General features: G+C 54.0%; 1 protein-coding gene across 10 annotated transcripts in view; it reads right to left on the reverse strand.

The window, feature by feature from the left end:
* ATP2B2 (ATPase plasma membrane Ca2+ transporting 2) overlaps positions 1-12697 on the reverse strand; it is a 354644-nt gene that overhangs the window by 46237 nt on the left and 295710 nt on the right. For 7 of the 10 annotated variants that reach the window (XM_082415648.1, XM_082415644.1, XM_082415647.1 and 4 more), the window contains 4 exons: positions 12101-12160; positions 6923-6964; positions 5948-6106; positions 2691-2905 (listed from right to left, as the gene is read on the reverse strand). In XM_082415648.1, coding sequence (XP_082271774.1) covers positions 2691-2905; positions 5948-6106; positions 6923-6964; positions 12101-12160 — 476 coding nt within the window. The remainder of the gene's footprint in view (positions 1-2690; positions 2906-5947; positions 6107-6922; positions 6965-12100; positions 12161-12697) is intronic. The other 3 variants (XM_082415652.1, XM_082415653.1, XM_082415649.1) reach the window with 2 other exon arrangements.

A 12697-nucleotide genomic window follows, 5' to 3' on the forward strand; every position in this document is an offset into this window, starting at 1 on the left:
TATAGTAGGTCATGTTACTAAAAAATGAGCATTGGTAGAATTATGTGCTCTTGCAGTTTCTCTTATCATAACCTGTGATAATAGTAACAATAGATGTATGTTGAATGGATGTATGTTGAATGGATGCATTCAGCAGCAATTTGAGTTTGCAACATACTTCACAGTTTGTAAAGTTCTTCCGCACTTATTTTCTCGTCTGATGTTACAAGGATCCTATGAAACCTTCAAGGACTCTTGTACTCCATTCTGGCAACCAAAGAAGCCAAGGCAAAGCAGCTTGACCAGGAAGACACACCTAGTGAGGGTTAAAGCTGGCATTTGAACCCAGCTCTGTTTAACCTCACAGCCTGGATCATTCCATCAGGACTCTGCCTATCTGTCCTCTGTGAAGAGGGCTCGTCTCTGGGGCTTAAGAATGTATAGGCCTGAGCCTCCCAATATGGTTGCTACGTGAAGCTCTTAAGTACTGGAAACAGGGCTGGTCTGATGTGAAATGTGCTATAAGTGTAAATTACACATCCAGTTTTGAAGACTTATTATGAAAAGAGAAATGTGAAATACCTCATTAATGACTGGTATATTATCAAATATTACATGTTGGCTTGATAATAACTTGGACATATTAGATTAAGTACATTATTAAAATTAATTTCACCTGTTTCTTTCTGATTTTTCTTTTTAACGTGGCTACCAGGAGACTTAAAATCACACATGCAGCTGACATTATGTCTCTATTGGACAGCGCTGATCTAAGTGGTCACCACTATTCTTTTGATGACGGCTCCCAGGGGCTAGGTCCAGGCTCAGAAAGGGGAGAGTTTGCCCCTCCTGGGTTGGGGGAGCTGTACTAAGTACTAAGTTTATCACGTGACTGTACAAGTAACACTACCTAAGGCAGCTGAAGGCACAGGTGCCAGAGATACAAACTACAGGTGTAGAGGCCTAACAGTGTCTGCATGGGAAGCCCCGAAATCGAAGCTGTGAGACTTTTAAGGAGACCTCGAGCTCAACTGGGTGGCTTGTGCGGTCCCGGCTCACGGCAGCGTGAGGTCTCCATCTCTGAGTCCCAGGCCCCCGATCAGCATTGTGCTGTGACCTGTTTGGGCTTTGGTTTGTGGGATGGAGTTTCTTCGAGAACCCCAAAACAAGGAGATGATAAGGGCGGTATCCTTTACACATAGCTGCCACTTTCTGGCACCTGCCCTGAGATCTCTTTTCTGTATGAAATTACATCGGTGAGCCCAGCCCAAATTCCAGCTTGGAAACTGACGCTCATCGTGCCCTCTGGCGGCTCTGCATTCTCGGAGCGAATGCCTTGTTTTTAAACATGACCTGGCCTCTGCCCTGGCAGGGACATCCTGGACTCAGGGCCCTGGGAAACAGGAGCGCAGGGCCTTGCTCTCCGAGGTGGGGAAACCACGGGACCAAGGGAAAATGATGAGCCCAGGGTGTGAGGACCTGGGGGTGAGCCAGGCTTGAAGTGTCCCCAAGAGGGTCAGGCGCCCGGTGCTCATGAGATGCCAGCCCCTTACCCTAGTGTTTGGGCTCCACCGACGGCCATGGGCCTGGAAGCAGAAGGAGGTGGGGCTCTGCCATCGGGGTGGCGTTTAGGAGCACCCCCAGGCCCAAGGCATTCATGGGCCTACTTGCCCTTTATTGAACTGCTTTTAAAACTTCATATTTTTAGCCCATCCCCTGAGAGGAGGGGGCTTTTTTTTTTAATAATAGAAGCTATTGTTTTTATTTATTTTTTTTAATTAAAAAATTTTTTTTCTTTTTTAAAAATATTTATGTATTTATTTTTGGCTGTGTTGGGTCTTCGTTGCTGCGTGCGGGCTTTGTCTAGTTGCGGCGAGCGGGGGCTACTCTTCGTTGCGGTGCGCGGGCCTCTCATCGCGGTGGCTTCTCTTGTTGCGGAGCACGGGCTCCAGGTGCGTGGGCTTCAGTAGTCGTGGCGTGTGGCCTCAGAAGCTGTGGCTCGCGGGCTCTAGAGCGCAGGCTCAGTAGTTGTGGCGCAGGGGCTTAGTTGCTCCGTGGCATGTGGGATCTTCCCAGACCAGGGCTCGAACCCGTGTCCCCTGCATTAGCAGGCGGATTCTCAACCACTGCGCCACCAGGGAAGTCCGAGGAGGGGCTTTCATAAAACCAGACATCCTTTTTATTTTAGGCTTATCCCTTTCAAACTTCAGGGAGCAAACTCCGAGATTAGTCATACAAGTACTATGGCTACAGCGGGGCCTAAGGCTGCGATGGCCAGGCTTCTGCCTACGTTTGGTGGGACGGGGGTGGGGTGTGGGCCTGTAGGGTGATACCTGCATCTAATTTATTCTTTTAAAGTTGAGTTGATCGTCAATGTTTAAAAATCAGGAGGGTTTATCTTAAGTCCAGATTTCTGGCTTCTCTTGGAAAAAATGTGAATATCTGGCAACACTGGACCCCATCCCTACAAGGTGACACTTGGCTGTGCTGAATAACAGCTGTCCCCTTAGCCAGGGTGTGGCTCTCCTGGAGGCACGTGAGTTTCAGCCTCCTGCATGCATCCTCTCTCCGAGCTTCCACCATCCCCACTCCCTCTACTTAGCTCTTCTCTCATCCCCGGCACTGGCCCCGCCGGCCACCCCACGGACCCCCAGCTGGGGGCAGCCGATCTCAGTGGCATCAGCTGGCCCGCCCTGCTCTCCCCTCCTCACCTTCACCGAGTAGGCCAGTGAGATGGTGACAGCCAGAGGAAGCCCCTCGGGCACGGCGACCACCAGCACCGTCACACCAATGATGAAGAACTTGACGAAGTACTGCACGTAGACGGGCGTGCACTCGGGCAACCATGGCTTCTTGTTGACCACGAAGGTGTCCACGGTGAAGTAGAGCACCAGGATGATCACCGTGATGGCTGACATCACCAGGCCTGTGACACGGGTGGGAGGAGACCTGTCAGGGGATTTCCTGGGGGTGCGGGGCCCCGGGAAGGGAGATGTGGACCAAAGCCTTGGCTCAAAGGGCTCTGGGGTCAGGCAGGCCCTAGCTCACACCCCAGCTCAGCTTGGTGGCCTGGGGCAAGTCCTTAATCCTTAAAGAGCCTCAGTTTCTTCCTCTGTACAATGGGGATGCATATTTATTTCACATGGTTTTGTAAGGATCAAATGCGATGAATGCATGTAAATTGCCTAGTACAGTGCCCGACGCATAGTAGGTGCTGAGTGATCATGTGAATAAGTAACTACTTGCATGGTGCCCTCACACATAGGATGTGCAGAGGGTACCACTTATTTCCTCCTGCCTTCAGGTACATACTATTTCCTACTCCAGGAACTAGGGACACAGCAGTAAAGAGGACAGAGTCCCTTTCAGCCCTTGGGAAGCTGAGATTCTAGAGGGGGAGGCAGACAAGAAACAAACACACAAACAAGATAATTCAGATACAGATAACGCTGTCAAGAAAAACTCCAGGTTGACGTGGTAGGAAGTGACATGGGCTGAAGATACGAAAACAACCCAAATGTCCATTGACAGATGAATGGATAAAGAAAATGTGGGCTATATGTACAATGGAATATTATTCAGCTTTAAAAAGAAGGAAATCCTGCCATTTGCAACAACATGGCTGGACCTGAAGGGCTTTATGCTCAGTAAAATAGGCCAGACACAGAAGGACTTATCTGAACAATCTAAAATAGTCAAACCCATAGAAGCAGAGAATAGAAGGGAGGTTGCCAGGGGCTGCAGGGACGGGAAAAGGAGAGTTGTTTTTAGTGGGGAAAAAGTTTCAGTTATGCAAGATGAGAAAGTTCTAGAGCTCTGCCGTATAGCATAGCGCCGATAGTTTAACAATGCAGTATTGTGCACTTCATAATTGCTTAAGAGGATCTTAAGTGTTCTTACCCAAAAAACAAAACCCGAAAAAACCCATGAAAGAACACAAGGGAATTTTTGGAGGTGGTGGATAAGTTTAGTACCTTGGTTGTGGTGACTGGTATCATGGGCATATGCATATGTGGAAACTCATCACGCATTAAACGTGTGCAATTTTTTAATATATAAATTATATCTTAATAAAACTAAAAAGAAGAAAAAAAATGCAACATGGGCTGGTAGATCCAGTGGCTACTTTAGCTAGGGTGGCCAGGGAAGACTTCCTGGAGGAGGTGATATTTGAGCACACAGAGGAATGATGAGCAGCCAGGTAGTGACCTGGGGGAAGAGTGTTCCAGGCTGAGGAAACAGCAGGGGCTTGGGGAGGGGAAGTGACTTGCCCGAGGCCACAGGCCAGGGAGGCACTGTAGAATTAGCACCTGCAGGTGGCTACTGGCTGCTGGCAGGATCGCTCTTGACAGCCCCGTGCGCCCAACCACCCCTGTCTGCTGCATGCGCTGTACAGCTGCCGCTGAGGCTGCCCACACCTGAAGCCTCTGCCAGAGGAGGATGATTGCTTGGGCAACTGGCGTCTCCTTGTCACAAAGTGCCTGGGAGTCCACCCACCCCAGTTTGGTGGCCAATATCCAATGGCTGAGGTGGAGGTCCAGAAGCCCAGACACCTTGCTGCAGGGCAGGGCAGACCCTGCAGAGGTACCATGCTCCAGAGCTCCCCGTAAGATCAGGCGGAGACTGGGATTTCTCCAGAAACCCCGGCTGCCTCTGCTTCTTCCTGGGCTCTGTTGCATCCCTGACCCTTCACGGGTCTCACCTGAGAGCACCCCGCCAGATCCTGTGCCCACCCACGTCAGGTTCTGCTTTCAGGGAATTCAGCCCAGGAGAGAAACAGAGGTGGGATTTGAACCAGAAGTGCTAGACTCTGAACTCCATGCTTGGCAGAGCTGAGTAGGGGAGGGAGATGAGTGAGGACTGTGAAGGCCACGGGGTGGCTCTCGTCGCTTCGTTCCCTGCCCTCCAGAGCCACGTTTCCGTCGAGTTTTCTCCGTGGCGGGGATGGAGGAAATCCCTGGACCCATCACTGCCCCGCCCGCACCGCCAGCTGCGGAGACACAGAGCCGGCTCGATCCCTGTCTGACAGTTGCAGAGGCGGGAAGCCAAGCTCCCAGCAGCCGGGAGCTGTCATCAGGCCCCCAAGTTTAAATATAGACAGTCAAGCCTGTAATTTGCCTCTTTTCTCCACACTGTGGTGCCTATAATTAGAGCCGGGAGACAGCCATAGAGGAGCAGGCAGCCAGGTGGGGAGGCCTTGGCGTCTGCCACATCCTTACCCGGGAGGGGAGGCCAAGGCCGTGTCAGGGCGGCAGGGCTCACCTTGTTTCTGGGCTCGGCTTCCCGGGGCAAGAGGGGCCGTCATCAGCCATCACCTGCAGCTACTAACTCGGGAAACCCGGCACGTGCTGGGGCTCAAACAAGGGGCTTCTCGCCGGGCTCCTGGCACTGCCCTCCACTTCTTCAATCTTTCCTCTGCACGGCAGCTGGGCGGTCACCATACAGCTCAACTCCGTCCCTGCCCTCCCCTGCTCACACCTCTTCCAGGGCTCCCACTGTCCTCAGGATAAAGCCTGCATTGCTAACTCCAGGCCCTACAGGGTCTGCCCCCTGTCCAGCCACCACACCTGCCAAGTGCTGAGCGCCTGTACGGGTAAATAATCTCCTTTACTCCTCATAGCAACCTGTGAAGTAGGGACTACGGGACCCCAAGTCCACAGACCGGGAGGCGGAGGCTCAGAGCTCGGTGAAGGTACCTGCCCAAGTTCTCAGAGCTGTAGCTGGACGAGAACACAGGCAGGCTGCCCCCAGAGCCCATGCTTTTACCTTCACTCTTCTGCCTAAGTGCGAACTGAGTGCCTACCGTATAAGGACTCAGACTGGTTCTGTGGCAGAGAAGGGTGGGTCTCGCGCAAGCCCTCACTTTGCAGAGGAGGTAACTGCGGCCCAGGTCGGGGCAGGGCCCTGCCTGGGGTCCCCCTGCATGCCCCGTGTCCCCCCGTGCCATCTACCGGGGCCGCGTGCTCACCCGCCTTGCCGATCTGCACAGCCAGCTTGGTGAGCTTGCCCTGCAGCACCGACTTCTCCTTCTTGTGCATGTTGGCCTTCTTCTTGTCGTCAGTGTCGCCGCCCTCGGCACTCTTGAGGGGCTGCATCTCCATGGCGGCCGCCCCGTCCTGCTGTTTGGCTGCAGGGGGCAGAGCACACGTGCACACACACAGACACAGACACAGACACACACACACACACCCAGGTTAGCCTGCAGGGTGGGGATGTTGGCACCCACCCAACTGCCCAGCGGAGCACGGTGAGGCCCTCACTCCCCAGCCTGGGCCCCCGCATGGCCGGCACACAATCCCCGTGATGAGGGGTTGGTCTCTTCCTGCTGGAGACCCTGGTCCCAGGGCCACTGGCTGCCTTGGACCTGGAATTCAGGACACAGCAGGGAGTGACATGGCTCCACCCTGGATTTCCAGCAGGAGTGGGCTAGGGTCCCCCCTGGGCCTGAACAAGTCCACAGACCCTTCCCCCAGTGGCTCCTCAACTTCTCCACATTCAGACAAGACACAGGCTTGGGCTTTGCCCAGTTGGTCCTTGGGCCATGTTGCTGGATATTAAGTAGTCACTAGACAGAAGGGACACAAAGGGGGCTTAAAAAGTAGAAGAGAGTGTCCTCATCCACAGGTGTCAAGCTCCTCCTCCTTCAGCACAGGCCTGACTGGTGGGCCTGGGGCCTGGCCCCTTAGCCCCTAAAGATCTCAGAGACCCAGCTTCAAGTCTTCAGCTGAACGGGCAGCATAGCTCAAAGGCTGGGGAGAAGCTGGCTTGTGGTGGCCTGTCCTCAACAGGTACTGCCTCCATTTGACCTGGCACCATGTGATCACAGCTACCCACCCCCCCAAAGGTGTCAGGCGCCCATAGGCATGGACGTCTGCCTCTGTTGTGGCCCTCAGAACCGGCGGGGAGGGGCCGCAGGGACCACAGTTTAATACAAAAGGGTTACCTTTGCTCTGGCTGGCGTCCACATTGCCATCCTGCATTTTACCTACACGACAAAGAATTTTAACAGACAACAGAGAATCAGACAACACACGTTGGTCACCATGAAGACGCAACAGGGCCACAGACATTCATGTCAGATGGAGGGAGGGCCAAGCCGGCTCTGCCCTTCTGTGCAGGGACGCCGGGGAGGCCACTGAGACAAGAGCAAACCCGTGGTGGCTGCAGGCTCTCTCTTGATTCTCTGGGGGCACAGAGAGAGCGCTTCTGGGATTATTTTGGCCCTGAGCATTTTACAGATTAACCGGCAGCCTTTGAGGGTAAAGGAACCATAGTTGGCTGGCAGGAAGCAGAAGGAGTGGGAGATCTAAGGTCCCCAGTGATTAATTTGGAATTTGGTTGGTGCCTTTTGTGGGCTGAGAGGAGGCAAAGGGAAATATGTGTGTGAGAGAGAGAGAGAGAGAGAGAGAGAGAGGGAGAGAGGGAGAGAGAGAGAGAGAGAGAGAGAGCGGTTGATTCTAGAATGGGGAGGAGTTCAGTCAATGTGTTCCTTAGTTTCTGGCTCCAGGAGGGATGATTCCACTTTCTCCTTCTCCTGGTGAAGGGGTGTGAAGCCACGACATGGAGACCCCCCCCGCCCAGCCTCACTGAGAGTGACTCAGGCAAAGGGTGGGCAGGGGCTCCCCAGCGGTGGGCTCTGAGGTGCCCACATGTGTCCGGGAGCCTGGTGGCAGTGACCTGGCTCCCAAGGGGAAGCTGCCGACCCCTCCCCTCCACTGAGCTGTGTGCTCTTTATTCTGGGTTGACCAGCTCAGGCCACAGCAGACAGGTGAAGTCTGGCTGGTGGGATCCCCTGGGTGCCCCCAGCCCCCCACCCCAGCCCTGCCTATCAGGGCCAGATGCTGCCTAGTGCTGGGCCTGGGGCTCCCCACCCCCTAATCAGGGCCGCCGGGGAGGCCGCCTCCCCAGTCTCAGCCCAAGGCATGTGGCCTGCATTCACAGGGTGGGAGGTACTGGTGACTGCTGCCTGGCAGCCAGACACCTGCCTTCACTTGCTGGCACTGCAGGGGTCGGGGGGCACCCTTCCTGTCCCGTGGGCTCACCTCGAGCTTTGCCCAATGGCTCGCCACCTCAGAAGGACTCTGAGAAGGTTGCCCCCCGCCCCAGCCATTTGCTGAGAAGGAGATTTTCACAGCTCATGTTCCAGGCACATACATGACCACCCCAGTTTCATCTGGGCCTCACCACATCCTACCGGGACGCTCCAGATCACACCCACTGACAGATGAAAAACTGTGGCTCAGGGAGGGACACTCAGCAGGGTCTCTGCCAGGTCTCAGCTGGTAAATGGAGAGCTGGCCCCAAAGTACATGCACATTTCTGCCCCCATCGGGGAGAATGCAGCCAACCCCAGTCCCCTGAGCCCGGGGGAGGGCAGGCGTCGAGGCGGCGCTGGTGGGACCGGGCTCCTGAAGCTGATGTTTCGAAACCAACTAGCCATGTGGCTTCACCTCTCCCAGCCTCGCTTCCATCTCTGTAACCAGGGGTGGCCACGTCGCCTCCCCGGAGCTCCTAAAAGTTGCCGTAGTGATAACCACTCGCCCAGCAGCCTTTGGCAGTTTGCAAGTGTCTCCGATCTTGGCAGTTTTCCCGATACCCTGCAAGGTGGGGCGGGGGGGGGTTTTCATCACTCTTATTTTACAGATGAGGAAACTGGGGCCGAGGGAGGTTCAGAGGCAGCTGTCATTTATAGAGCATCCTGACGACCGTCCTGAGGCTGCGTGAGAAGTTCCGTAAACACTGTCATCCCCACCACCATATCCGTTACAGGTGACTCAGAGGGGAGAAGTGGCTTCCTGGATGCCAGCCCCGCACCATCACTCCAAGGTCAGGGCAGGGCTGTTCCCACTGCCTCTCCCAGCGAAGGGTCAGTGACCCGCCCCGGGGTTTAAAGAGAAAGGTCCCCGTTGCTGTATTGTAAAATTCTTTCTACTGGATTAGAAACAAAACAGAAAAAGGCTTTTTGGAACCAATAGGAATTAAGTACAATAATTATTTTTATTTTTAAAAATAATTTTACTAACTGGGCTAAAGGGCACCAGAGGCCTCCTCTTCAATAGTTTGGTGTCAGATGGCACAAAGGGGCCTTTATTTGCATTGCATATTATCAGATGCAATAGCCCGCATGTGCCCATCAACCAAGCTAGCAATTTCCTCTTTTATTTCCATAGTGACCACATGGCCAGAAAAATAATCAACAATGCATATGTCTGAGGGAGGGAGCCATATCCTGGGGGTGCTTCGGTGCAGATGGCCTGGTTTCTCAGAAGCAAGGGACTCATCTGGGGTTCTCCTTAGCCAAATGGGTACTCGCCTGGCCCTGGAACTGTGGTGGGACGTTGCTCTGGTCCCCCATGGGACGTGGAAGATGGGCTGTGATCCAGGGGAGCTGAGATGGAGGACAGGACCCAAGATGGGGAACCGGGGTGGAGACCTGGAGGCCCCTCTGCATCAGATGCTAGATGCAGCTTTGCCAAATGGGTCTGTCCTCTCCATGCACTGTGAGGGCCATGGGTGCAGAAGGCTTCGATGTGGAAGGTCCATGGTGAGAAGACCCGATAAACAAGCTTAGGGGAGACACGTCCTAAATAGGAGACCTGGGAGGTGTCACTTCCCTTCCCTGTGCCTCCGTTTCTCTCTCTATGAAAAACAACAATTTCAACCAAGGTGATGCTTATGAAAAGCACTGCAAAGTACCTTGTTAATGTCCAGAGTTAAGAGTGATGTATAATTAATCATGATGTATTCTATAGTGATATATCAATAAATGTAAAAGAAATAATAAAATAAAAATGGCAATTATAATGCCTCCAAAATGAATGGAACACCCCTACCTTTCAGTTGGGAGGGGCTTGGCGGAGTGGAGTGAGGGGGGCGTCCTGCCACCTGAGTGTGTTTTCCACATCCAGGTCATCCTGATTTGGCTCAGACGAAGGAGGGGAAAGGAACAGTTAATTCTCTCACTCACCAAGGCTCAGCTTAGCACCCCTCAGCCTTTAGTGCACTCTGCCTGGAGCCTGGAAAGCGTGTTAGAACGCAGGTTCTCATTCAGTAGGTCTGGGTGGGGCCTGAGATTCTGCATTTCTAACAAACTCCTGGGAGATGCCCAGGCTTCTGGTCCTCTGACCACAATTCGAGTAGCAACAGCTTAGAGTACTCGTTTCAAAGTATAGTTTGGGGGCCTACCAATCCCACGACATTCAGCCAGGAAAGGTCCCGCAGCCAAATCAGCCTAGGAAACCCTGAGTGGCTCTGTAACTCTCCACCACACACAGCACAATCAAGGCTGTCCCTCTGCAACAAGGAAGAAACCAATTTTACCCAGTGGGTTCTTAAACACCTTTGACCACAGGATACTTTCCTTGGGCAGGGGTGTTGGTGGTGGGGAAGACTTCTTAACATCCTTGTGAAGTTTACAAGACATCTGCAAGAGTGGCACACACTTGACAGCCAGGTAGGCCTGGGTTTACATCCCAGCTTTGCTACTTTCTAGCTCTGTGACGCTGGACTAGTGTCTTGACCTCCCTGAGGCTCAGTTTCCTCATCTTTAAAGTGGGGACAAAAAACTCTGAATCACAGGGTTATTGTGAGGATTCAATGAGATGCTTGCAAAGTGCCTGGTGCACAGGCGGTGGTTAAGGAATGACAGTTCCCCATCTTTTCCTGCAGTTTTTCTTGGGACACTTGGAGTTTTCTGCTACAGTGGCAAGTGAGGCTGCCCCTTTTTTGGGACCCACCAGTCTGGATGCGGTCTATATGTTGCCTGAGCCCAGCAGGCTTGTCATCCTGGGGGAAGCAGGATGCCACTTCCTGTTTCCTCCCTGCCACCCCCCAGCCCCCCACGTGGGTTTGCCTACATTGGTTCTTCCTGTTATCTCTCGTCACCCGTCCCTCACACATGACACCTCCCACACCCCAGGCTGTCCTCCTTTCTCCTCCTGTGCCTGAAATAGACCCATACCCGAATTAGCCCTTCTTGGCGAGGCCCTGCTCACAGAGGAGTCTTGCCCAGCCCCTGACATCTGCGGGGGGGTGCTTCCATCTTTGGTCACTTTGAATCCGGGTGGCTCACCCAGAGGTCTAGGGCAGGGGATGGGAGGATGAGGCCGGACCAGAACTCCATGTTTTCCAGGAATGGTGAAGAGTAAATGATATAATGGATGAGAAACCCGCAGCCAGATGCCTGCAACGCGTGACGCTGGAAAAAAGAAAACTTTCCCTCTCCTTCAGTTCTCCGGGGCAATGGTTTCACAACCAAGCCCTAACAGCTCCCAGGAGCAGTCTGGGTGACTTTATGTCAACTAATTTGGGTACGGGGACGTATCTGAGAAGATGGGAGGGTACAGAGATAAGAAATCTTGGAGGCAAATGAATGGAATTCCTTCCTGCCTGTGTGTCAGGAGGTTAAGATGCAGCTCCCAGGTAGAGTGGCAGCCCTCTGCCCCCACCACTCATCCCCGAGGAGGCCAGTGAGAATGCAGAGACTCAGGACAAACGCTCCAGCACAGGCAACAGCAAGAAACACCAGTCCACATCCCAGTGACAGAACTAGGCCCGAGCCCAAGCGAACCCCCGGCCCGTTCGCTCCGTGAGAGAGAAGAGAAAGAATGTCTACCAGTGGCTCAGCCATGCTACGGGGTGGGGCCCAGGAGCTGAGCTCTGGCCTGGGTCCCCCTGCCTCGAGGGAACTGTCGAGTCGAGGACCGGAGCCTTCAGTGGGGACCCAGACGCCAGCTTCAGCCTAGGTCCTGACCCCCAGCCTTCTTCCCAAAGCCGGGGCCAGGAACGGGCTTAGGAGAGGGCCACGCCGGGTGGGACGCTGCTTCTTGGGGGCCAGATCTGAAGCCGAGGTCACGTCCCTCTTCCGGGCTTCACCGGGGGTCAAGGGCCCAACAGGAGCCAGTGCCATCGTGGCAGCCATGAGTGGGGGCAGAGCTGGGTCCCCGGTGGTGGCTTCTCTCTTAAGCGCCTGCCCCGTGTGAGAGGATGACCATCCCCGAGCTGCCCATGCACATCCAAGTCTGTGCCGTCCAGGATAGGGAGAGGCAAGCCCAGAGTTGAGGGTGGGGGAGACGCCCATCCAACCGAGACCGAGAGCTCGCCCTGGGAGTGGGAGACGTACCATTGACTAGGCTGGTATTTGCACTATCTGTAGCATTTGAACCTGCCGCACCATCAGCCGCTGCGGGGGTGGGAGGGATGGAAAATGCAGTGTGTCACGATGGAGAAAAGCAACAACGCAGGACAGCAACAACAGTCGACATGAACCAACTTGCGGGAAATAAGATGACTACATTCTTAAAAAAACATCTCCGCTGGAGATCAAGAAACTCAAATTTGGGGGTGGAGGTGAAATGTTCCCATAGAGATGCCACAGAAGTCAGGGGAAATGAAATACGGAGGATGATCAATGTGGTTATGTGGGGTGGCACTGTTGGTGGAGAGGTCTGGACCGAGGCACCCCCTTGGCCCGACCAATCAGGCGGGTGCCTTTCAGAGAGGGTTCTATGAGAGGGTCTGGCTGACCATCAGGGCCAGAGGTGCTCATGGCCAGGAGTCGATTCAAAATATTCAGCAAGCAGTGCAGTGCGGGCACTGGCCATTCTGAAGGGGTGTTTGCTACGACCATTGCTGTGTCCCGGAAGAACATCTGTCCATGGCAGTGACTTAGGATTCATGCCCTTGACTCAGGCTACTGCCCATGGCCAACTCCTCCTTC

The sequence above is a fragment of the Balaenoptera physalus genome, assembly GCF_965194825.1.
Source record: "Balaenoptera physalus genome assembly, chromosome: 11".
NCBI lineage: Eukaryota > Metazoa > Chordata > Mammalia > Artiodactyla > Balaenopteridae > Balaenoptera > Balaenoptera physalus.